The 26,271-nt window shown below is 47.9% G+C and overlaps 2 protein-coding genes across 9 annotated transcripts; one reads left to right on the plus strand and one right to left on the minus strand.

Moving 5' to 3' along the window:
* The first annotated feature begins 2,469 nt into the window (after positions 1–2,469).
* Positions 2,470–10,213, plus strand: LOC129706894 (heme oxygenase 2-like). 6 transcript variants are annotated; one of them, XM_055651517.1, is made up of 6 exons: positions 2,470–2,514; positions 4,000–4,143; positions 6,453–6,570; positions 7,179–7,670; positions 8,184–8,301; positions 9,536–10,213. In XM_055651517.1, the coding sequence occupies exons 2-6, from the start codon at positions 4,094–4,096 to the stop codon at positions 9,649–9,651; spliced, it is 894 nt and encodes a 297-aa protein (XP_055507492.1). In that variant the 5' UTR covers positions 2,470–2,514; positions 4,000–4,093; the 3' UTR covers positions 9,652–10,213. The 6 variants fall into 6 exon arrangements, with proteins under 6 accessions (XP_055507492.1, XP_055507491.1, XP_055507490.1 ...); XM_055651516.1 differs by lacking the exon at positions 2,470–2,514 and adding an exon at positions 3,381–3,493; XM_055651515.1 differs by lacking the exon at positions 2,470–2,514 and adding an exon at positions 3,386–3,518.
* Positions 10,214–10,360: 147 nt separating this feature from the next.
* dnaja3a (DnaJ heat shock protein family (Hsp40) member A3a) lies at positions 10,361–26,185 on the minus strand. Of its 3 annotated transcripts, none has more exons than XM_055651513.1 (12): positions 25,939–26,185; positions 24,280–24,392; positions 22,779–22,862; positions 21,483–21,680; positions 19,837–19,989; positions 18,983–19,130; positions 18,210–18,274; positions 16,729–16,857; positions 16,253–16,368; positions 16,002–16,099; positions 12,503–12,628; positions 10,361–10,627 (listed from the first exon to the last, which is right to left on the minus strand). In XM_055651513.1, the coding sequence occupies exons 1-11, from the start codon at positions 26,168–26,170 to the stop codon at positions 12,513–12,515; spliced, it is 1,452 nt and encodes a 483-aa protein (XP_055507488.1). In that variant the 5' UTR covers positions 26,171–26,185; the 3' UTR covers positions 10,361–10,627; positions 12,503–12,512. The 3 variants fall into 3 exon arrangements, with proteins under 3 accessions (XP_055507488.1, XP_055507487.1, XP_055507489.1); XM_055651512.1 differs by having other exon boundaries at positions 24,280–24,410; XM_055651514.1 differs by lacking the exon at positions 12,503–12,628 and having other exon boundaries at positions 24,280–24,410.
* Between the last annotated feature and the right edge of the window lie 86 nt (positions 26,186–26,271).

Here is a 26,271-nt window from a genome sequence, read left to right on the forward strand (position 1 = left end):
CCATTGCTGTGAGGTTTAGCGACGTCACTGTACTGGTAACGCGATGTATGTGTGTGGGCTGGCGTTTATTCATTGAGCTGAGCTGCCATCTACGCTTCACTCCACCGTACTGCTCACCCACACCCACACTCCATTTTCCTCATCTCAGTCCTAAATGGCCTACCCCTTATTCTTAAACAGTGACCCCTAGTTCTGGAATACCCCAACATCGGGAATATTTTCCCTGCATCTACCCTGTCCAATCCTTTAAGAATTTTATATGTTTCTAAAGATACCCTCTCATCCTTCTAAATTCTGGTGAATACAAACCAGTCGACGCATTCCTTCATCATATGTCAGTCCCGCCATCCTGGGAATTAAACTGCTGAACCTACGCTGCACTCAATCAATAGCAATGATATCCTTGCTCAAATTGTGAGACCAAAATTGCACACAATACTCCAGGTGCTGTCTCATCAGGGCCCTGTACAACTGTAGTAGGACCTTGCTCCTAAACTCAAATCCTCTCGCAATGAAGGCTAACATGCCATTAGCTTTCTCCACTGCCTGCTGTACCTGCATGCTTACTTTCGGTAACTGTACAAGCACACCCAGGTCTTGTTGCACCTCCCCTTTTCCTAATCTGATGCAATTCTGATAATTGCCTTCTTGTTCTTGCCACCAAAGTGGATAACCTCGTATTATTCCACATTATATGGCATCTGCCATTCTTCAGCCCACTCACTCAACCTATCCAAGTCACCCTGCAGCCTCATAGCATCCTCCTCGCAGCTCACACTGCCACCCAGCTTTGTGTCATCCGCAAACTTGGAGATGTTACATTTAATTCCCTCGTCTAAATCGTTAATATATATTGTAAATAACTGGGGTCCCACCACTGAGCCTTGCGGCACCCCACTAGTTTGCCTGCCATTCTGAAAAGGACCCGTTAATTCCTTCTCTTTGCTTCCTGTCTGCTAACATTCTCAATCCATGTCAATACCCTACCCCCGATATCCTATGCTTTAATGTTGCATGCTAATCTCTTGTGTCTAATTGTGCACAGTAATGTTTTTGCAGCATCGAGACAGATCATTGAATGAACAGGGCTCAGAGGGTATGGAATTAATGCAGACAGCTGGTATTAGGATCAACAGGCAGTATGGTTAGCACAAACTACAATCTGTAAAAAATACAATCTGTGACTCTTGCAGGAATGTCCTGGAGATGGGAGAAATGGCCTGCAACAAGTGTGACCACTTTCCCTTCCATAGAACAGTACAGCACAAGAATGGGCCTTTTGGTCCACAATGATTGTGGCGAACATGATGCCAAAACCATCTCATCTCCATATCCCTCCATTCTCTGCATGTCCATGTGCATATCCATGTGTCTGTCCAAAAAGGACCAAATATGTCCTTCTCCAGTTGTATAGGGCCCTAGTGAGACCACACCTGGAGTATTGTGTGCAGTTTTGGTCTCCTAATTTGAGGAAGGACATTCTTGTTATTGAGGGCATGCAGCATAGGTTTACAAGGTTAATTCCCGGGATGGCGGGACTGTCGTATGCTGAGAGAATGGAGCAGCTGGGCTTGTATACTCTGGAGTTTAGAAGGATGAGAGGGTATCTTATTGGAACATATAAGATTATTAAGGGTTTGGACACGCTAGAGGCAGTAAACATGTTCCCGATGTTGAGGGAATCCAGGACATGGGGCCACAGTTTAAGAATAAGGGGTAATCCAAGAACGGAGACGAGGAAAAACTTTTTCACACAGAGTGTTGTGTGTCTGTGGAATTCTCAGCCTCAGAGGGCGGTGGAGGCCGGTTCTCTGGATACTTTCAAGAGAGTTAGATAGGGCTCTTTAAGAGAGCGGAGTCCGGGTTATGAGGAGAAGGGCCTACTCCTGCACCTATTGTCTAAATACCACTATCGTATCTGTCTCCACCACCACCCCTAGCAGCGCATTCCTGGCACCCACTACCCTCTGCGTTTAAAAAAAAAACACTTGCCCCACACATCTTTAAACTATTGCCCCTCACCTTAAAGTATGCCCTCTAATATTTGATGTTTCCATCCTGGGAAAAAGGTTCTGATTTTTATTTTCTCTTTGTGTTTAAATCCAAGATTACTTTTTTTCTGCTTGTCAATTTTCGGAGTGCAATTGAACTCAACACTTTATCTGCATTTGCATGAGTCTGGCATTGTGGTTTTTGAAAGGGATAATTCAGCTAAAACAATTCTGCATCTCAGCTGCACAATAGTGCATTGTGCAATATATGACATCAGACTTTTATCATTCTGGAACAGAAATTCATCTTGGTTTCAACACTGCAGATTTGAAGAAGGGTCCCTAGTGGTGTTGTGTACTTGCTGGGATCCCCTCTGCTACCTCGGCCAATACCCACATGTGAGCTCACAATGGAACAATGCTCTGGCAAGCCCAGTCTCAAACCTACACAAACGGCAGTCACTGTGTCTGGGATCAGGACCTGGGATTTGTCGGATCCTGCCCCTCTCCGTTCTTCAGAGAGGTCAGCACAATACTGCCTATCTTCGGGGCTCTTGTCAAACTGCCTGGACAACTATGTCTGAAGAAGGGTTCTAATCTGAAACCTCACCTATTCCTTTTCTCCAGAGATGCTACCTGACCTGCTCGCACTTAGTGTCTATGCCTGAACAATTGAAACCGATCCACATTTAGGTGACTGCCAGTGACAAGAGCAGCAGGAGAGCATGTCCATCTATCTTATGGACATGTCAGCTGCAATTAATGTGTAAGCCTCTGTGAAATCCTGTGCAGGCATGGATTGCACACGCAATAGAATGCAAGCACACAGATTTTTAGCTATGTCTGCGATTTGGCCTCTGTTTTGGGAAATGCTTCCACCAACACCACCTCTTGCAACACATTCCAGGCACCCACCACTCTGGAAAAAACTAACCGCGCACATCTCCTTAAAACTTTGGATAGACACGAAGTGCTGGAGTAACTCAGCGGGTCAGGCAACATTCTCTGTAGAAATAGGATAGGTGATGTTTTGGGTTGGAACCCTTCTTCAGACTGCCTTTAAACTTTGCCCCTCTCACCTTAAAGCTATGCCCTCTATATTTGATGTGTCCACTCTGGTGAAAAAGGTTCCGACTGTCTACCCCGTCCATGTTTCTCCTCATTTTATAAACTTCCATCAATTTCCCCCTCAACCAATGTTCCAGAGAAAACAGTCCCGGTCCAACCATTGTTGCAAGACATGTGGATAGATGTACGGACAGGGAAGGTTTGGGGGCAAAGAGGTCCAAATGCAGGCTAATGGGACTGTCCCAGTGTGCCGTGGTCAGCACGGACAAGGTGGGCCGAAGGGCCTGGGCTGAGTGCGGCTTCACACGGGCTGGGCCTCGTCGTCATGGCAACGCCCCTTCCGGCCGCGGGTGCGACGTCCTGAAGTCACGTCCGCTTGACGACCTTCCGAAAAGAGACTGCGCTTCGGAGGTTGGGGCCGAGGGGGATGAAAGGCAAGGGAGGAGAGAGAGAGAAGAGGTGGGCGAGGCAAGAGAAGAGAAGAGGGGGGGAGGTCAGGAAGAATTGTGCGGAGAGAAAGAAGAGTTAGAACTGGTGGGCGGATGCCTGGGGGGAAGGGTGTGGTGTGAGGTTGCATTTAGGATTGCGGAAGGGAAGATGGTTGGGAGGTGGGGGGAGTTCGTGAGGGGGATGAGGATGGATTAGGAGGAATGTAGGACGGAGATGGGGAGACGTTTCGGAGGACGATTGAGAGGTGGGGAGGAATGTTGGGGGGGGGGGGGGGTTGGGAGATGAAGGATGCTATGTTAGGTGGGGACAGTTGGTGGGACAATGTTGGGAGGTGAGGAGCAAAGATCTTATAGCGATCGCTATAAGATCTTTGGTGAGGAGTGTGTTGTGGGGTGGGATGTGGGGCATTGCACTGGCTTCCTCTGTCTTTTACCCTCCGATTGCGTGATTTTCAGTGATTTCTGCCTGACTGCCACCTCTGATGTTCCAGGGACCCTGCGCTGCCTCCCTCCTGCCCACCGATTATCCGATTCTGAGCCATGAGCGTTCTGAGCTCCAGTGAGCAGCAGTAACAGGCCTGAACAATGGTGGCCGGTGAAGAAGAGGAGTACAAAATGGACGGGGACACAGTCAGGTTTGTGGTGGTCTTTCTGCACTGGGCTATTAGCCAACTCTCTAGTAATGGTTCAACATTGTGCGTGTTTAACGGCTCTTGATGCTGCGTTAATTGAAAGATAATCTTAAGCATTTGTAGTCCCGGTGAAGTAATTCCCATGCTGGTGTTTTGTGGTCTGTTCTAAGGGATTTAGACCAAGTGGTTAATGATATAATGCACCTTGTGATGTCGAGGGGAGCCCAGGTTTGTGGTGTTTATGTGCTCCCTTTGACAGCGAGCTGCTCGGGTCTAACAGCAGCGGGTTTGGAAGAAGTGAAGGATCATTGGGGAGCACCAGGGCTCGTGTTTCTGGTTCATCTGCATGGTCCTAGGTATCGTAGAACGTGTAGATGGAGCTGTCCTCGTCCAGGCACGGGGAAGTGGTGCTGGTTGTGGTTTGAGCCCTGGTGAGACCACACCTGGTGTATTGTGTGCAGGTTTGGTCTCCTAATTTGAGGAAGGCCATTCTTGCTATTGTGGGAGTGCAGCATAGGTTTACAATTTTAATTCCCGGTATGGTGGGACTGTCATATGCTGAGAGAATTGAGAGGCTGGGCTTGTATACTCTGCAGTTTAGAGGGATGAGACGGGATCTTATTGAAACATATAAGATTATTAATGGTTTGGACACGCTAGAGGCAGGAAACATGTTCCTGATGTTGGGGGAGTCCAGAACCAGGGGCCACAGTTTAAGAATAAGGGGTAAGCCATTTAGAACGGAGACGAGGAAACACTTTTTCACACACAGAGTTGTGAATGTGGAATTCTCTGCCTCAGAGGGCGGTGGAGGCCGGTTCTCCGGATACTTTCACGAGAGAGCTAGATAGGGCTCTTAAAGATAGCAGAGTTATTATAGAGAGAATTCTTCTGTCATCAGCTGTGGAGATCTTCCTTGGCCTACCAGTCCCTTTCGAATAGTAAACTCACCAGTGCTCGCTTTCTTCTTAATGTTCCAAACAGTTGATTTTTGTAAGCCTAAGGTTGGGCCGATGTCTCTAACAGTTTCATTCTTGTTTCTCAGTCTCATAATAGCTTTCATTGACACAACTTTGGTCCTCATGTTGATAAACAGCAATAAAAGTTTCCAAAGGTGATGGAAAGACTGGAGGAAAGACTAGGTGCTGAGAGCTCTTATACCAGCATTAACGAGGCAATTAAACACACCGGAGCAATTACAAATACCTGTGAAGCCATGTGCCCAAACATTATGGTGCCCTGAAATGGGGGGGGGGGGGGCTATAAAAAGATCTGTAATTTCTACATGGTGAAACCAAAATGTATAAAAATACCCTTTAATTAAATCTGACAAAGTGCACGTGATTTTTTTTCTATTACAAATCTCAAATTGTGGAGTAAAGAGGCAAATAAATAAATGATGAGTCTTTGTCCCAAACATTATGGAGGGCACAGTACAGTTCTGAAACTTTCGCTTTCCACCCGGTGACAGGTCTGAGTGTCATAGAATGATACAGTGTGGAAAGGTTGTCTATTTTGAGTGTGCAGCATTAGCTGTGTGAACTATGATCTATTAGCGCCTTACATTCATCTCCCACAAAGAGATCAGAAACATTTACATCTCCATCATCTTCCCTTATCTATTTCCGATTGGAGTTATGTTTGTATACATTTGTGTACACTCTTGTCTCCTGATAGACTTGGGTATTAAGCACCCTGCACACTTTATCCTTTCTCTTTGACTTTCCGAATTTCACTCACCAGGAACTGTGCCCCAGTACACGTGACAATAATAACCCTAAACCCAAGTGGGGAGGAGTGAAAGATCAGCCCGGGTTAGCATATACAGAGGGCCGAATGGCCAATTCCTGTGTTTGGAAGCTGGGGGGAGCAAGAAGTGGACTTGCTTTGACATTGTGAATGAGTGTGAGCCTCACTATTCCATCGTGTGTATGTGACGCGGGGTTGGCTGGCATGACATGGGAATAGCACACGTGGACTGGAGTCCAACTACTCTGTTACTGCATGGGATCCTGAGTTGGGATTGTGATCCACCTCTCTATAACTCTTATTTCCCTTTCCCCTGACTCTGTCTGAAGAAGGGTCTCGACCTATCCCTTTTCTTCGGAGATGCTGTCTGACAGCCAGCCAGCTTTTTGTGTTTATCTTCACCTCTCTACAAGTAACGTTGCAGTATTTTGCTTGCTTTGAGAGAAGCACCCTGTGACTATGTGCGCCCCCCCCCCCTGTCTCTGCCCAGTTGGGGCCGCTGGATGTAGTTTGCTCACTGCAACTTCTGTGTTTTCCCTCCAACCTGTCCCACTCCACCCCAGCCCCACGGACTTGTCGGAGATCCTGAAGGAAGGAACGAAGGAGTCCCACGATCGAGCAGAGAACACTCAGTTTGTGAAGGACTTCCTGAAGGGCAAGATTCATCGAGAGCTCTTCAAGGTGGGACAGATTATGGTGGCTGCCTGCAATGGGTGGGTTGTGAGGGGTTAGGACATGGTTTAGTCCAGCCCTTCAGCCCACCATGATGCAGTTTAAACTGATCCCATCTCCCTGCACAACATCCCAATCCTTCAATTCCCATCTTTCTGAACGTCTCTGAAAATATTTTTGTGCAGCATGTTGTGACACATGTTATACACCTCTGGAACCCTGTGTGCAGTGTTGATCCTCCTACCCACAGAAAGATTCAGCAGCTTCAGGCAAGATTCGGGCAATAGGAAGATTGACCAGGCGAAGGAGATTGAGAGGGTTGTCTCACTGAGAGGCGCTAGAACATAGAACAGCCCAACTTTCAGCCCACGAGTCACGGAGCATGGGCACAGGCCCTTTGGCACAACACGTCCGTGCTGACCAAGATGCCCTATCTGAGCGTGTCCCACTTCCTGTATATGCATAACTCAGGGCCGAGTTAAGCTCCTTTCCCATTGTGGAGGTCTCCCTGTTCCAGGAACCTTAGGGGGCTGAGAGAGGCAGGGGTGGTTGGTGGATGAAGCTGCCCTGCATTGATCTTCTGCCTATTACATCTCTGCTTCCCCCCTGTGTTCCAGCTGGGCACGGTGGCCCTGTACTTCACCTACACGGCCATGGAGGAGGAGATGGATAGGAATGCTGAGCACCCTGCCTTTGCCCCCCTCTACTTTCCCCTCGAACTGCATCGTAAGGAGGCTCTGGCCAAGGACCTGGAGTTCCTATACGGGCCTGGCTGGGAGGAGAGGGTGGAGAGCTCGGAGGCCACGCAGCGATATGTGGAGCGGATCCGCCAGGTGGGACAGAGTGATCCGGGGCTGCTGGCTGCCCACGCCTACACCCGCTACATGGGCGACCTGTCGGGGGGGCAGGTGCTGAAGAAGGTGGCCCAGCGAGCCCTGGGCCTGCCTGCCACCGGCGACGGGGTCCAGTTCTACACCTTCGACAACATCTCCAACCCGAGTCGCTTCAAGCAGCTGTACCGCGCCAGGCTCAACAGCCTGGAGATCAGCGAGGAGAGCAGGAGGAGGATTGTGGATGAGGCTAACGAGGCCTTCCGCTTCAACATAGAGGTGAGCAGCACTGCGGTATATCAACTCCCCATCCCCTCCGTCCCTCACCCTCCCTGGCATCACGTTGCCTGGGCCGACCCTGTGTAGGATGGGATCCTCGCACCACCCAGTCCATCATAGACCACCACTCCACCATCGACTCCATCTGCACTTCATGGTGCGTCAGGAAAGCAGCCAACATAATCAAAGAGTACTCACATCCCTGTCCTTCTCTCTTCTCCTCTCTCAAGCCGGGCAAAAGAAGCAAGGATTCTGAAACTTCTTCCTCACGGTTATCAGACCACTGAACGGCCCTCTCATAAACTAAGAATGTTTTCCCAAACTCCCGATTTACATCGATCCTCTGCAATTTTTGGGGGACTTGGATGGAGCTGAGACGCGACGCATCTGTAGATGTTTGCCCTCCTTTGAGCCCCTGGCTTAGATTCAGTGGCCAAATTATTCCCTGTGCGGCCGCTGGAGAGGAAATGACTGTCACCCTCTGAGCTTTGTTCCAATCACGCAATCTTGCAGGTCTTTGAGGAGTTGGATAAGATTGGGAAAACCCTTGGCGGAACTGACCAAGGAGACGGAGTCCCACTTCACGACGGAAAAGGAGATGCTCGGAAGTGCCCTTTCTACGCTGAGAAAGGTAAGGGAAAGGTGACGAGCTGAGGGGAACGTGACTGGGGCCAGGCAGGATCGGTGGTCCGGGAGAGGGGAACCTCAGGCGAATTATGCGAGAAATCCGGGAGTTGGCTTGGGAGGTGCAAATCCAGAAGTGGAATGGTGGGAAGGGAAAGCGGTTCTAGAAATATGTACAAAATCATGAGAGGAAAGGGTCAGGTAAATACACAGTCTCTTGCCCAGAGTGTGGGAATTGAGAACCAGAGGACAGGCTTAAAGTGAGGGGGGAAAGATTTAATAGGAAACTGAGGAGTAACTTTTTTTACAAGTGGTGGTGGGTGTATGGAACGAGGTAGTTGAGGCAGGTACTATCACAACGTTTAAGAAACATTTAGACAGGTACAAGGAAAGGTTTAGAAGAATACCTGCCAAACGCAGGCAGGTGGGACTAGTGTAGATGGGACATGTTGGTTTACGTGGGCAAGTTGGGCCAAAGGGCCTGTTTCCACACTGTATGACTCTGTGGGACTAGAGGTAATAGTTAGCAGTTTGACAAAGAGCCAGAATATATCCCAGGAATCTATTAACTTCAGAGCAACCATCCTAAAAATCAATGCTATCCATTCCCACCCTACTTTATTCCTAGGACCTCTGCAGTGCACCACCGCTGACATGGTTTCCTGACTACTCCCATGTTGAGTGCTGTTGTCCAACTGTTGTCTCAACCACCCAAGTTAGCACCAGTGAGTTCTGGACTCCTTCAACTTTGTTTTACAACAAGAAATCCAATTCTTTACCCTCTAATTATTCCAATATATCATGCAGCTCTTTTTAAGGAACCTAGTGGCTGAGGGCTAAAGGGAGACCCGACAGAAATATACGGTTGAGAGGCATAGATAGGGTAGACAGTCAGAACCATTATCGCAGGGCAGAAATGTCAAAGACTAGAGGGCATACCTTTGAACATCAGAGAGGGGAAATGTAAAGGTGTATGGGGCAAGTTTCTTTACACAGGGTGGTGGGGCCCTGCAACACACTGCCAAGGGTGGTGGTGGCGTTTAAGAAGCTTTTGGATAGGTACATGGATATGCAGGGAATCACGTGCAGGAAAAACTTAACCTGGCCTCATCTTCGACACACAGTTGCCAGGCCCTGGTTGCCCATGTTGTGTGCTGGAGGCGGGATGGGCAGTTGAATATTATTCGCTGCACTGCACGGCCTTCTGCCCTGTCATTCATTCCTTGGCTCTCTCTCTCCAGGCAATGTTGAAATGGGCTGCCCACTACACTCGGCGATGGCTGTAGTGCAGAACTCTTCCTTCCAGCTGGTGCTCGCTGCTCTTGTGGCACTCGTCGCCATCTGGTGTCTGCTGTAAGTAAGGCAGACTGCCAGAGATGAACTGTCCAACAAAAGTGATGCAAACCCCCCCCCCCCCCCAAAAAAAAACCTCATCATCTCTGCCCTCTCCTACTTTGTCCAAGAAGATATGTACAATTAAAACCCAGCAGGACTGGCAACAAGAGTTGGATCATGTACATCTGTTCCAGCGCTCGTTCCCCTTGAACAGTGGTTGACGGTGACCTGTTTAATGTTCCAGTAAATTCTAGATTCAACACTGTCACAGCAAGATCTTATGAATGCGACTAACGAGGTGCATGGAGTTCCCTCACCATTCCAAGCTGCCACAAGACTGATTCCAGTTTATTGAAGGGGTACAGTTGTTCCCAATTGACAAAACTCTTTACTGAAACAACCTGTCAACCCCAATGGCCCTCACTCAGTTAACAGGCTTCAGAGTGACCACATAGGCCTGGAACCATGGATGTTTCCCAGTGTAACACTGAATTTCTGCTTTCTACAGGTTTGTGAGCCAACAAACTTCAGTGTTTTTCTTTACCCCATGTAATTATGCATGAACATTAAACATTCTAACAAGCTCGGGCTCCCTGTCATTATTTATAAGCACAGAAATTGTGACGATTTTCTCCCAAGTGAACCCCAGTCCACAGTCAATGTCAATTTATTTACTTTCCTGAAGTGTGAGATATGTTTGGATTTATGATTAAAACAAAGACAACTCCAACTAGCAGCACAATTTTATCTTGTCCAAATCATAGTGCAACAGCTGTGATTAAATATTAGATCTATCACTATATTTACATGGCTATTGACACTATACAGAGTAATCAAAAATTAAAATAAAATGTAATGGCTTCCGTATTGGAAAATGAGGGCTCCAGCTCGTGTCATGCTCCATGGACAAGGAGTTCCTGCAGCAGTCCCTGCTCCACTGTCAGTGGCATTCGTGCATCCACACACCAGCTTGGCTCAGTTCCCACTTGAACGTTTTCCTGCAATCAAAGTGCAACCAGTGAAACGTGCAGGACTTTCCAACAGGTTCAGCAAAGCTGGGCCATGTGTAAGTCTGAGAGTGGCAGAATATGTTCACAGAGCACCCACACAGCAAGCATGAGATAACCAATGAGTGAATGTGGTATCTGAACCTTCAACCACACACACTGTTCAATCACAAAGATCATGGCTGATCTGATCTTGGCCTCTGTTCCAGTTTGTTCACGTCAATCCTCGATTCAACTATCTTTCAAAGGCCATGTCTTGCTCTTGAATGACTCGCCTTCACAGCAGAGATACACAGGTTGGATGAGAAATTTCTAATTTCTGTCTTAAATGATAAACTTCTGACTGCAGGCTCCTGTGTAGTGGATTCCCCAATGAGGGGGGACATTCACTGAGTCTAGAATCTCATCTAATCTCCTGTCCAACTCTGAGGCACAACCTCATCAACCTTTCTTCACATGACCAACCCTTCATCTCAGCAGTCAATTTAATGACCTTTCCCAACTGTGTCGACAGCTGGTGTATCCCTTAAAAACACCAAAACTGCACTCTTATTAACAGCCTACTCAGGCACGAAAAAAGACAAAGTGCTGGAGTAACTCAGCGGCTCAGGTAACTTCTCTGGAATAGATGTGGGTCTCCAACAGTTTTTTTGTAACCAGCATTTGCAGTTCCTTGCGTCTGCACCCTCAGCATTAGCAATAATCTCCTACTCTGTCCCCTTTACTGTATATGTAAGCTGGCTTTGTTTTGTGAACAAGGCACACATATCTCCAAAACGCTCGCCATGCAAATCTTTTACTGTCCAGGTGGATTACCTCATGTCTCCACCATGTATTCACCTCCAATTCTTTGCCCACTCAGTCTATAACCTTATGCAGTATGCATCACAACCTGCTTCCCCACCTACATTTACACAATCACATTTCCCTGTCCCTTCAAGTAAAAACAGATCATAAATAGTTGAGGTGTAGAAAAGAACTGTAGATGCTGGTATTTACCAAATATCTACACAAAATGCTGGAGTAACACAGCGGGTCAGGAAGCATCTTTGAAAACAAAAGATGGGTGGCGTTTAATGATCGGGATCCTTCTCCAGACTGGTGAAGGATCCCGACCCTAAACATCACCCAAAAATAGTGAGGGCTCTGCACTGATTCCTGTGCTCTCCACAGGAGAGTGCTCTCCACAGAAGAGCATGTTTTGCACTGTGCCTGATGCACCAAGAATCAGCCTGTCAAAACCTACATCCCTTGTGACTACAGTGTCCCACCCAGGGATTCGTCTGTGATCCATGACCGACACATTTAACTAGCTCAGCGGTGAACAGGGTGGGTCAGAGCCGGGCTCCAAGTATCATTACAGTTTCAATAATGCTCCAAAGCCTCCAAACAGTGGATGACCTGACCAGTCTCAATAGTGACAGGAAAACAAAAAGATGATCTAAATGGTGGCCGATTGGGAAAGGGGGAAGATGCAGCGAGACCTGGGTGTCATGGTACACCAGTCATTGAAGGTAGGCATGCAGGTGCAGCAGGCAGTAAAGAAAGCGAATGGTATGTTGGCTTTCATAGCAAAAGGATTTGAGTATAGGAGCAGGGAAGTTCTACTGCAGTTGTACAGGGTCTTGGTGAGACCACACCAGGAGTATTGCGTGCAGTTTTGGTCTCCATTTCTGAGGAAGGACATTATTGCAGGCTCGAAGGGCCGAATGGCCTACTCCTGCACCTAATTTCTATGTTTCTATGATAGACACAACCTGCTGGAGTAACTCAGCAAATCAGGCAGCATCTCTGGAGAGAAGGAATGGTTGACGTTTCGGGTCGAGACCCTTCTTCAGACTGATCCAAAACAAAAAGATGTCCTACCTCTGACACATCAACTTAACATGCGCTTTAATTTGGTCAGGAATCCTTCCTTGTTTTCCCCAGGCTCTGCCTCTGGTTTCTCTGCCTGTCTTTCCCCCGTCTCAGTCCTCGCCTGGGCTTCAGTGCCTGTAGGTACAAACAGCGAGCCCAGGGTCAGACGTCACAGGGAAAGAAATTACCGACAAGAGAAACAGTGTAAAGTAAAGGATGAAGTGGTGTTAATAGCAGTCAGATCATCTCTGTTCTATCTCTTGGGTCAAACACCCAGGGTAAGCAGCTAAAGTTTCTTTCCCCCTCCCACATTCCTCTCCAAGGGCAAAGAAATCTGACAGTGAGAAATCTAATCAAAACCAGCGGCAAAAGCACTAAGACGACAAAACTAAATAGGAAAGAGTTGTGATGGAAATGCTGACATTTGAGTTATTAATGAGTGGGGAACCACAGAACAATGAGGTCACCGACCTCAGCACAAACAACAAATGATGTTACGTATATTTTTAAATGATGGGAAACATCAACAGCAAAAGGTCCCCAAGTATTGAACGTAAATCACAAACATGCAGATACGACATGCATTTAATTAATGGAACTTGCCTTTATTGCATGAAGATTTGAGTAAAAGCGTAAGATGCCTTTGGTAGGGTCTTAGTGACTCCACACTTCGTATTGTACACAACTTTGGTCTTGCCCATGGAAGGATATTCTTATTACAGTGGGACTGGAGAGGATTCACTAAGCTGGTTTTTGAAGGCTGTCCTACTGTGCCCTCCATAATGTTTGGGACAAAGACCCATCATTTATTTATTTGCCTCTGTACTGCACAATTTGAGATTTGTAATAGAAAAAAAATCACATGTGGTTAAAGTACACATTGTATAAAAATACACTTTATTAAATTCTGACATTTCGGTTTCACCATGTAGAAATTACAGCAGTGTTTATACATAGTCCGTCCCCCCTGCCTGCTTGAATTCTGCGATTCATGGACATCATCAGTTGCTGGTTGTCTTCTCTGGTGATGCTCTGCCAGGCCTGTATTGCAGCCATCTTTAGCTTATGCTTGTTTTGGGGGCTAATCCCCCTCAGTTTTCTCTTCAGCATATAAAAGGCATGCTCAATTGGGTTCAGATCGGGTGAATGACTTGGCCACTCAAGAATTGACCATTTTTTAACTTTGTTACTTTAGCAGTATGTTTGGGATCATTGTCTTGCTGTAGAATGAACCGCCGGCCAATGCGTTTTGAGACACTTGTTTGAACTGTGGCACTAATGTCAGTGGTGATGAAGTGCTCTGAGCGGCTGATCATGACGCAAATCAACTCATACCTCGACAAAAACCTGGACCCACTGCAGTTTGCTTACCGCCACAACAGATCAACGGTGGATGCGATTTCACTGGCTATCCACTCCGCTCTGGACCACTTGGACAACATAAACTCATATGTCAGGCTGTTATTCATTGATCACAGCTCATTATATTAATACCATCATCCCCTCGAAGCTGGTTACCAAGCTCTCAGATCTGGGTCTCTGCGCATCCCTCTGCAATTGGATCCTCGACTTCTTCATTCACAGACCACAGTCTATCTGTATTGGTGGAAATGTGTCATCCTCGATAACAATCAGCACGGGAGCACCTCAAGGCTGCGTGCTCAACCCCCTGCTGTACACACTATACTCATGACTGCGTAGCTGGACATAGTGCGAACTCCATCATCAAGTTTTCCGACGACACCACTGTTGTGGGACTTATCACTGATGGGGACGAGTCAGAGTATAGAAGTGAGATCGACCAATTGACCAAATGGTGCCAGCACAATAACCTGGCTCTCAACACCAGCAAAACCAAGGAACTGATTGTGGACTTCGGAAGGGGTAGGATGGGATCCCACAGTCCCGTGTATATATAGGATGGTGGAAAGGGTCAAGAACTTCAAATTCCTGGGTGTGCATATTTCCGAAAATCTCTCCTGGTCCCAGAACACTGATGCAATCATAAAGAAAGCACATCAGCGCTTCTACTTCCTGAGAGGATTACGGAGAGTCGGTATGTCAAGAATCTTCGCCTCATCTGTCCACAAGATCTTTTTCCAGAACTGTGGTTGCTCTTTTAAGTACTTCTTGGCAAACTGTAACCAGGCCATTCAATTTTTGCAACTAACCAATGGTTTGCATCTTGCTGTGTAGCCTCTGTATTTCTGTTCATGAAGTCTTCTGTGGGCAGTGGTCATTGACAAATCCACACCCAACTCCTGAAGAGTGTTTCTGATCCGTCGGACAGGTGTTTGCGGATTTTTCTTTATCATAGAGAGAATTCTTCTGTCATCAGCTGTGGAGGTCTTGCTTGGCCTGCCAGTCCCTTTGCGATTATTAAGCTCACCAGTGCTCTCTTTCTTCTTAATGATGTTCCAAACAGTTGATTTTGGTAAGCCAAAGGTTTTGGCTGATGTCTCTACAACAGTTTTATTCTTGTTTCTCAGTCTCATAATGGCTTCTTTGACTTTCATTGGCACAACTTTGGTCCTCATGTTGATAAACAGCAATAAAAGTTTCCAAAGGTGATGGAAAGACTAAGTGCTGAGAGCTCTCTTATGCCTGCATTAATAAGGCATTTAAACACACCTGAGCAATTACACACGCCTGTGAAGCCACGTGTCCCTGAAATGGGGGGGGGGGGGCTTGTATAAACACAGCTGTATTTTCTACATGGTTAAACCAAAATATATAAAAAAACCCTTTTAATAAAATCTGATAATGTGCACTTTAACCAAGGTCTTGTGGACAGATGAGATGAAGATTAACTTTTATCAGAGTGATGGCAAGAGCAGAGTATGGAGGAGAGAAGGAACTGCCCAAGATCAAAAGCATATCACCTCATCTGTGGTGGGGGTGTTATGGCCTGGGCATGTTTGGCTGCTGAAGGTACTGGCTCACTTATCTTCATTGATGATACAACTGCTGACGGTAGTAGCATAATGAATTTTGAAGTGTATAGACACATCTTATCTGCTCAAGTGTTTTTTTCTATTACAAATCTCAAATTGTGGAGTATAGAGGCAAATAAATAAATGATGGGTTTATCCCAAACATTATGGAGGGCACTGTGCGAGGAGAGATGGAGAAGGCCAGGCCTCCGTACTCAATGAGACATGTATAATACGCAGAGGCCACACCAGAGTAGCAGGGGGTCACCATTACAGGATAAAAGACATGCTATTTTGGACAGAGATGTGGAAAACCTCTGTGTGTCGTGAACCTTTGGAATTCTTTATCCTGGAGGCTCAGCCATTGTATTCCAAAGAGAGATGGATATTTTACTGAATACAAGATGAATCAAGGTCTATGGGAACAGAGCAGAAAACTCACAGGCAAAGGATCAGCCATGGTCTTGTGGAACGGTCGAGCAGGTTCTGGCAAAATGGCCTCCTCCTGCTCCTATAACTAGTTTGGGGTTGACACATCCTCAGCCGTAGCTCTGCGCTGTAAACATGTTGCTCACCTGTAGCTGTGTTAACGATTCCATTAACTGTGCCCTCCACCTCTGTCTCCTCCTCCGCATAAGCTGCCATCAGGGAGCTCTGCCTAGACGATAGCCTCCTGCCAAGCAGAGAGAGTACCATTTCAGATCAATACTCATCTTCCACCACAGCACGAAGGAGGTTTACTTCCACACACTGAACTCCTGTTGATGGCCCAACAGTAAGATGCCCACCACTCTACTCCCAGCCACAGGCAGCTGGCCATACTCACTTGGGGATTTTCACCTTGATGTGGATGTAGTGATCTCCGTATCCGTAACTGTTGACCTTTGGGATACCTTTACTAGCGAGTCGAATCCTCTGATCGACCTGAATCCCAGCAGGGATCTGCAGACAGATGGAGTGTAATCAGCTACAGCTAGGGCAGGGTCTGGGCTCACTGCCAGACCACAGATAAAGCAGAGAGGGGAGGGGAGGGGGGGGGTGGGGACGCGAAGGGAAACATCAGACTCTTCCAATGCTAAAACAGACATTCAATTTAAGAGAGGCAGTGAGAGATGCTGGTGTGAACCAGTGCCCATCACACAGGATCTGCAGGGAACACTGCCTCAAAAAGGCAGCTAGTGCCTTCAAAAGGATGGTGGTGGTAGAGCTGTTTGATCTCAAGGGGCACTGGTCTCATGATATGACTCAACACATACAGAGAACGGTGCCTGGATGCTGCCGGCTGCAGCCAGCCACACTTACCGTGATGTTGAGGGTCTCGTGCAGCCCCTGAGCTCGGGCAGTGCCTCCGAGAACGGCCTGCGCGATGGATATGTGCAGGTCGGAGTGAATGTCCGCTCCGTCCCGCCGGAAGGTCGAGCTCCTCTGGACCTGAATAACGTAGGGAAAGTGAACCATCCAATATTGAAGGTCCCACTGCAAGCTCTCACCCCCCCCTCCAGACCCACTACCTCCAGACTAGCAGCAAGCGCAATGATCCCTAGCAGAAGTGACCATTAGCTTGCAGGCACAAAACTTATAATCCCATACAATTATATAAGAGCCTGAAGACTAATGTCCAGGTACACGAGCAGCTTCTTCCCTACAACCATCAGGCTATTAAACACTACAAACAGGTCCCGGATGTAAACTTGGGGACATTATTTTTGACTTTGCACTATTATCGTTTGTTTATTTGTCTGTTATACATATACATTTTTAAAGACATCTTTGTTGCTTTTTTTATGGGTTTTACAGAGTACTATGTTTACATATCTGTTCTGCTGCTGCAAGTAAGAATGTCCGTTCTTTTCAGGACATATGATAATAAAACACTTGATTGTTGACTCTTGGCATTTCGTGCTCCCCCACCACAGTAACCAAGGGGGCTGACATCTTGCTTCTGACTGCACACCTCCAGATGTGGTCTCCAGATGGGAAGTATAAACAGTCACACTCTCCACCTTACAGCAATCAGCCAGACTGTTGGTATCTGAAGTGCCCTCCAGTATTGCTTTGTGCGGGAAGCTGGTCTTCTCTCTCAAATTCAATTGATTTTTTTTGAGGAAGTGACGAAGATAATTAATGAGGGTAGGGCATGGACTTTATTAAGGGTCCCACAGTGTAGGCTGCTGCAGAAGATTAAATCACTTGGGATCCAAGACAAGTTGGTAAATTGGATCCAACATTAGCTTGGTCTATGAAGAGAGGGTGTTTCTCTGACAGCAGGTCCGAGCTGTTCTACAGATTAGAAACATAGAAACATAGAAATTAGGTGCAGGAGTAGGCCATTCAGCCCTTCGAGCCTGCACCGCCATTCAATATGATCATGGCTGATCATCCAACTCAGTATCCCGTACCTGCCTTCTCTCCATACCCCCTGATCCCCTTAGCCACAAGGGCCACATCTAACTCCCTCTTAAATATAGCCAATGAACTGGCCTCATTGGCTATATTAGTGATAGGATCATGGTGATTCCAAGATACATTCATGATTTGGCTCCAGCCATCATTCATGATGAGTTACCCCAGCACTTTGGTCTATCTGCTGTTCTACAAGCTTGGACTTGCTGCCCGAAGTTCCCTTTCACTCCAGCCCTCGAGATCATGTGAAGGCAGATGTGATTCATTTAGCATGTCTAACAGAGACAGTCCTGTTCCTGTGCTGTCCATGTGTTTCACGTTCCAGTCCTCGCATGCTGCAGACCAGCTGTGAGGGGGGGTGATGCATGACCGTGACTTACCCTGAAGGTGATGAAGATCTCCTTGCGCCCCACCGGCATGCGTACTGTCTGTCCGTCCTCCACCCCTGCAAGGTGCATACAAGTTAGATCAGGCACAGCGCAGATACAGGCGCCAGAACTGGCAGCCACTGCTCCCAGTAAAGCAGCACCTGGGAGGCCTGTGGCCCAGGTTCAGCACCGACTCCCTGTAGAATCAGGCCATTAGACCACAGCAGCAGCATGGGACGTGGGCTGCTCACCAACCTCACCCCCTCTGGCCCGGCTCTCACACAAGCATCATCACAGGATGAATCAGATGAGGTGACGTGGTCATAAGGGCTGATGCCGATGTTTAGACTATGGATAAACCGTCCTCAATTCCATTACCCTCCCACTCATTGATCCATACACTGAGGCAGAAGGGAGACCCTAGAGAAGTTTATAAAATTATAAGAGGCACAGAAATGGAAGGCAGTCAGATTCTTCCCTCACTCCCCCTCCCCCCCAAGGGTGGAAATGTCAAAGGGCATAGCTTTGTGGTGAGGGAGGCAAGGTTCAAAGTAGATGCGCTGGTAAAGTTTTTTTTTTTACACAGAGAGGTGAGGGAATGGAGGGATATGGATCACATGCAGGCAGAGGTGATTAGTTTAACTGGGTATCATGTCCGACACTGTGGGCTGAAGGGCTTGTTCCTGTGTTGCTCTGAAAGACTGGAATGTGTTTGGACTTCCTCCCCGAGGTTCCTTTCACTGAAGTTCCTGGGAAATGGGATTTGGTTGCTGCCCAAGTCTCACCAGCTGGAACAGGCACCATCACAGTCTTCTTCTGCTTGCTCTGCCCGCTACCTCGGCAAACGATGCAGGGCGTTGTCATGACCGAGCCTCTGCCTCCACAGCGCCGGCACGTGGAACGCATCACAAATGGACCCGTGTTCAGCGTTTCCTGTCACAGCAACACAAACAATCTTGAGAGGCAACTTCTGCACACAGGGAGATGGGAGCTGAGAACAAGCTACCACAGGAGGCAGTTGAAGCAGGTACTAGAACAACACTTGATTGATAGATTAAAAGATACAGTATGGAAACAGGCCCTACAGCTCACTTTATCTACGCTGACCGTCGATCATTTGTTCATACTAGGTTTATGTTATCCCACTTTCTCATCCACTCCCTATACACCTGGGGCAATTTTACAGAGGCCAATTAACCTACAAACTCACACATCTTTGGGATGTAGGAGGAAATTGGAGCATCCACGCGGTCACAGGGAGAGTGCGCAAACTCCACACAAACAGCACCCGAGGTCAGAATCGAACCCAGGTCCCTGGCTCGGTGTGGCCAGCGACTCTACCAGCTATTAAAGTCACATGGACAGGTACAAGGCTAGAACAGGTTTAAAGGGACATGGGTCAAATGAGGGTAAATGGGACTAACTAGGTGGGGCATCATGTTTGCATGGAGGAGTGGGGCCTGTTTCCATGCTGTGTGACACTCTTGGACAAGGCATGGTACCACAGTGGCCCTGGCAAAACGTGCGCAGCAGCTCCATCAAGCTGGACGAGGAGGATACAACAGTCGTGTGCCCTGGATTTCAATATTACGCGTGCATAGAAAGGTGGGCCGAATGGCCCTGTTTAGTTTGTACGTACCATGCCAGTCCCGTTGCAGTAGTGGCAGTGCTCGACCTTCGTTCCCGGCTCGTTCCCTTTGCCATCACATCGGTGGCACGTGTCGTCCAGGTTCACTGAGATCTCCTTGTTCACTCCCTTTGCAGCTTGTGTGAAGGTCAGCTCCATGATGTACTGAGGGGAGCAGCAATCACAGCACGGCAGTGAGATGAAGCAACATCATCACCGACAGCCAACAAACAGCTTTAAACAACAGTCTCTTCCTTTCAGGGATTGCTAGCTTAAATCAAAATTCACTCCTTTAACATAAAACGATAATTTGTTGACTATTTATTTGATGGTGTCCCCTTAAATAGTGATAAATCAGAGAGGTTTCTGAGAGAACTGGACCCAAACTTTTCTCAGTCAACTGAAGAGATTGAAGAAGTGAATCACAAACAGGTTCGTCTGCACACGGAGGCCTGAAGGTGGTCGTTACTGGCACTCGGTTGGCAGCGTTATCGGTGAACCAAGATACAGTGAGAAGCTTTTATTTGCATGCTAGCCAATTAAATCAGATCATACTAAACATGAGTACAATCAAGCCATGCAAAGTGCAACAGGTAGTGGCAAAGAAAAAAATACCAGAATGCAGAATATATTGCTTGGTACAGCATTGCAGCCCAATGTCTGCAATGAGGTATGTTGGAAAATGGGAGGGCCATTCAGAAGTCTGATAAGAACAGGGTTAAGGATATTCCTGAATCTGGTGGTGTACTTTCAAGCTTCTGTGTGTTCTGCCCAATGGAAGCGAGGAGAAGTGGGAATGACCAGGAAGGTCATCGATTATACTGTTTGCTATCCAGAGGCAACGTGAAATGTAGATGGAGTCGATGGTGGGGATTCTGGTCTGTGTGATGAACTGGGCTACATCCACAACTCCCTGCAACTTCTTGTGGTTTTGGGCACAGCTGTTTGCAAACCCAAGCAATGAAGCAACCAGATTTCCAAAAAATAGGAAATGGCTCAGATCTTGGGAGTCAGTGCAGTGTTCTCAGCTGTCACCAGCTCCTGAGGGGGGTGGAACAGTCTCTGATGTGGTAAACCGAAGTCTTCTAAAACATCGTACAAAGTTCCCAGAATTGTGGACATTTTGTAGAAATCTCATGTCCCAAGTGGCAGCCGCTCAATCTGCAGAGCAAACACATGCCTAAGGTGCTCGGTGTGAATGAAATGACCCAAACAGCATTGGAATAGAGGGATGGACATTAGGTGCTAGAGTAACTCAGCGGGTCAGGCAGCATCTTTGGAGAAAAAGGAGGGTGATATTTCAGGTCGGGACCCTTGTTCAGATTGGCAAAAACATCACCCATCCTTTTCTTCCAGAAATGCTGTTATTGAGTTATTCCAACACTTTGAGTTTATCATTGGTAAGAAACAGCATCTGTTCTTTGTTTCTACTGGAATGGAGGGAGACTTTCCTCAAGGAACTGCGGATGCTCTGTACAGTAGGTGGCTGGTTCTGAATATAATCTAGGAGTATCTGCATGTGCATGTTCACGAACAATCCCCTCAGGAGCCTCTGACCCCAACAGTATCTTGGAGGGGGGACAGAGGAGGTGGTGAGAGTGGGGAACTGTACCCCCTGTAGTACCAGCTCTGTATAACCGGGCAGTCAGTACACTCACCTCATGTGGTTGGTCAAACATGCTGTTGAAATCCGTGAACCGAGACCCAGAGAACTCCCCAAAGATGCGGCGGAACAGTTCCTCTGGATCGACGGAGGGCCCCGCCTGCCAGTACTGCTGGCCTCGCGCCGTGCTGGCATCGAAGCCCGCCGCCCCATACGTGTCATACTGCTTCCTCTTCACCTCGTCGCTCAACACCTACCAACAACAGTGGCATTAGCTTGAGCCTTAAACCTGGCAAAGAAGAAACTGTGGCCAGTGCCTGGCAATGAAAACAGCCTTGGGTACTGCCCAGCAGTTTAGCTTAGAGATGCAGCGTGAAACCAGGCCCGACGGCCCACCCACTGCCTCACATTGCCTAAGACCCCCGTTTGATCAAGACCTTGGGTGTTGTCTGTGTGGAGTTTGCACATTCTCCCTGTGACAGTGAGGATTTTCTCCCACATCCCAAAGACATGCTGGTTTGTAGATCAATTGGACTCTCTAGTGCGCAGGAAGCGGATGAGAAAGGGGGGTAATATAAATCTAGTGTGAATGGGCGATCAATGGTCAGCGTGGGCTTGCTGGGCTTAAGGGCCTGTACCCTGCTGTCAATCTATCAAAAATTATAGACGCTGGAATCTCGAGTAAAACAAAGTGCTGGAGGAACTCAGCAAGTCAGGCAACATCTGGTGAAGGGGTGAACAGACAATGTTTTGGGTCAGTTCCCTTCTTCAGACTGATTGTGGAAGGGCGGAGGAAGCTGGAACAGAGAAGGGGGCAGGTCCATGCCTCGCAAATGACAGGTGGATACAGGCAAGGAGGGGGTGATTGGCAAATGGGTGGACAAGGGCTCAAGATGAAAAGGGGACAAAAGATTGTCAGATAAGGCGTAAAGAAGAGTGAAATTTAAAACAAAAAGGAGGGATAGTGGTGGAAGGGGACTGGGGGGGGGGGGGGGGAAATGAACACCCGCAACACCCACAGCCATTAGGAAATTGACATCTCGGACACTTCCACTGTGCTGCCTCTGATGGAAACACAGGGCATTTGCTGCTCTTAGGGGCCATTCAACCCATTGCACTGTACTGATCCAGTAGAAAACTCTCACCCTCGCTCTGTCCAACACACAATGCTGTCTGGCCCAGCCTATACCACATTGTAGGACTGGGGCAGCACCAGAGGATACAGATCCTTGATCACAGATCTCTCAATGACTGCAGTGTCCACACAACCCTTTCCCCCTGCCCCAGGAAGTCCAGTGGGATTGTTGCCAACCAATGCTCCCACCGGCCATTATCAGAGCAGATCCAGTACCTCATAAGCTTCTGCCAGCTGGGAAAATTTCTCCTTTGCCTTTGGGTCGTCCTTGTTTGTGTCTGGGTGGTACTTCTTTGCAAGCTGTGGAGCAACAGAAACAATTGAACTGCGATATCACATGGAGACCAACCTCTCTCCCGAAGGCTTCACTGGCACACACATCCCAAAGTGGATGTCAGCAAGCTTCCCATTCTAATCAGTTTTGATTTATTTTGTTTCAGTGTTCCAAATACAATGATGATTAATTCAGACTATATTTTAAAAAACACATTTATGAAAAGACAGTTAAATTTGACTCGACAGCAGCCATTCCCACTGCCTCTTGTGGTGTCACAGATCCAGGCAAACTATAGTCCACTGTCTAAAACATCAGAGGGAGTAGGTAAGTCCCATGAGGTGTGTTCAGTCACCAGCCTATGCCACTCTACATTCAGTTACCAGCCTATGCCACACTATTCAGTCACCAGCCTATGCCACATTGCGGGATTGGGGCAGCACCAGAGGATACAAAGCCTTGATCACAGATTAGAGAGACGATGAGGCAAGTCTGTGATCCCACTATCAGGGCCTACTGCGGCACTTTGCAGGTATGGCCATATTTTGCGGTTTAGCCTCGCAACGCCTTCCAATTGAATACTCCAATTGTACGTAACACCCCCATCTCCCCCAACTCTCATTCCCGTGAACCCCCTCCTACCACAGTGCGTACCTATTTTTCCCACTATCCTGCCCCCTTCCCCTCCCCACTGTCCCCTTCCACCTATATCCCTCCGGCTTTACATTTTACTTCTCTGCTTAGCTGACACCCTTTTTCATCACTGGCCTTTATCCACCCATCTGCCAATCAAACTCGCCCCTCACCTATCACTTGTCAGGCTTTGGCCTACCCCGACCTCTCTTCCCGCTCCCTCCCCTCTCCACCACAATCAGGCGAAAGGGTCCCAACCCAAAATATCATCTGTCCATTCCCTCAGGAGATGCTGCCTGACCTGCTGAGTTACTCCAGCACTTTGTGTTTTACCTTTCCATAGTGGATCCTGCTAACCCCTGTTCATAATTCCTATGCGGACATTTAGAGTCAGATAGTTGTGCAGCATGGAATCAGGCCCCTCGCTCCAACTCGTACATTCTGACCAAGGTGCAAAATATCCCTTGCTTCAAGCAGGCCCACATCTCTCCCATCCCTGTGCTTGTCCAAGTGTCTATTAAATATCATTACCGTCCCTGTCTCTACTATTTCCTCTGGCAGTTTGTTCCATATACTTGGTCACATAAAATGGTGCATTGGCAAAACCAGGCCCTCCAGAAGAGCGGGTGAGACCAAAGGGATAGACTTCTGTCACATGGTTATTGTTTCTGCCGTCAGATGATCAGATGGGTTAGGTGAGAGATGCTGCCTGATGTCAGAAAGGTTGGTCGGTTCACTGGTTATCTGCCAGAATATTAGGCTACAGAATGGGAAAATTAAAACTGGTTAAAGCAACCTCCTCCTCCATACCTGATAATAGGCTTTTTTAATCTCCCGCTGCGTCGATTTGCGTGAGATCCCTAATACCTCATAATAATCAGTCTTGGCCAAACCAGTAGTGGTATGAAATCCAGCCACACCCACTGGATAAGGAGCAGAGCCTGGAAAAGCAGGGTGAGGGGTGGGGGAGAGATGAAAAGCAACAGTTAGTAACAACATTTAGTTATCACTATGGGAATTATAACAAGTGGAACGTTTGCCCAGAGGAAGGGCACCAAAGGGTCACCGTTCTGATTCCCGGGGGTAGTGAATCTGTATTCATACTGAGACTGGAATGCAGCTTCCAATCTCTGGTTGGTACAGTGGCGCAGCCTCAGACAGGATACTTTTCTCTGTACTTTACATATAACTTTTAACTCCATCTGTCCATTGTGAATGTGTGATTTCTTTCGCTGCTCAAATTCCCTTAATGCATGTACAGAAAATGAGAACATCCCCTCTTGTCTGTTCTAGTCAACAAGATCATGGCTGGCTACCATTAAGTTCCACTCCATTTTCTCTCCCATCCCAAAACCATCACTTCCTCTGTGATCTAAAAAATTCTCTCTGCCTAGAATAAACTTAGACTCAGCATCCAGTTCTCCAGGGTAAAGAATTGTAAACATTTACAACCCTCAGAATAAATTTCTCCTTATCTTTACCCTGAGATTATGCCCTTGGTTCTCAACCCCACCAAGGCAAACATCCCACCACAGGCAAGGCTGACGGATTTGCAAATATCTTCAGCCAGAAATACGAGGCAGACAATGTGGTTCTACTTCTTCTGAGAACCTCATTGCTACAGAGGATTGCCTGCAGCTAATTCAATTCACTCCACATGATATCAAGAAGCATGTGAGAACACAAGAAGCAATTTGACCAGACAAGATCCTAAATCTGGTACAGGGGACTGAAAACCACCATCTGCAAACCTTGCTGCTTGCCAAGTGGTGAAGCAACAGCAGTCACCAACCTTCCAATGTAGAATGTTGCTCAGATAGCTCTTATTCAGTAAGGCAAGAGAGGATAAATCCAACTGGGTTAATTATTGACGTACCAGAAGAAAAAAAAGCATTTTTGTGCAATAAAGGACACATAGTGCCGGAATAACTTAGCACATTACTCTAGCACTTCGTGTCCTTTTTGGTATTAATCAGCATCTGCAGTTCTTTGTTTCTATATTTTTGTACAAGGACACAGATCTCCAAAGAATACGTTTCTAATCTTCCTACTTCTCATTTCTTGTTATCACACGCCACCTCTCATTTATACCAGGAGGGAAATTGTCAAGTTTCTGGCTTTATCCCGGGCCCACCTCCCTTCCTGCTTTCTTCCCCCTACAAGCATCTGCAATTCCTTGTTTCGCGCAAAGTGACAGATGTTGCGCACGTTATATGACTATGAGAAGTGGTGGTGAACATTTAGATTCGCGGGACTTCGTGAGTCCAGCCCTCTCCTCCCACCCAAAGGGTCTGCCGACTCCAAGCCCCCGGGTGGGGATCAGGAGGTGGGGACAACGGAGGGGTCATAGCCGAGGGGCATCCACCTCTCCCGCCCGGGAGGGCTAAGCATCCCCTCGGGCCCGTATCCTGTGATGTCCAGGACAGCGGCCTCGCGTGTCCCGGCGTCCGCCACCGGCCCCCTCCTTACCGGGCAGCCTGAGCCGCAGCTCCAGCCCGGGCCTCAGGCCTAGCCCGCCGGTCGACAGCAGTCCACGACCCTTCGCGAAGGTGGTTGCTAGCCCCCGGGAGCCGAGGATGGGCCAGGTCCCGGCGTCCAGCAGCGATGAGCCGGCCGCCGAGCCCCAGGTCACCGACACCAAGCGCGCCCAGCACCTTGCCGCCGCCATCTTGGCGCGCCTGCGCACATGGGCAGCCGCCATCACCGTCGCATACTGCGCCTGCGCAATAAGACTCTCCGTTGCCTAGCAGCTTCGGTGATGGCAAACCCATGCCCTTACCTGAGGGTCATGCTGCCTGTCCC

Source organism: Leucoraja erinacea, chromosome 20 (assembly GCF_028641065.1).
Source record: "Leucoraja erinacea ecotype New England chromosome 20, Leri_hhj_1, whole genome shotgun sequence".
Lineage (NCBI taxonomy): Eukaryota > Metazoa > Chordata > Chondrichthyes > Rajiformes > Rajidae > Leucoraja > Leucoraja erinaceus.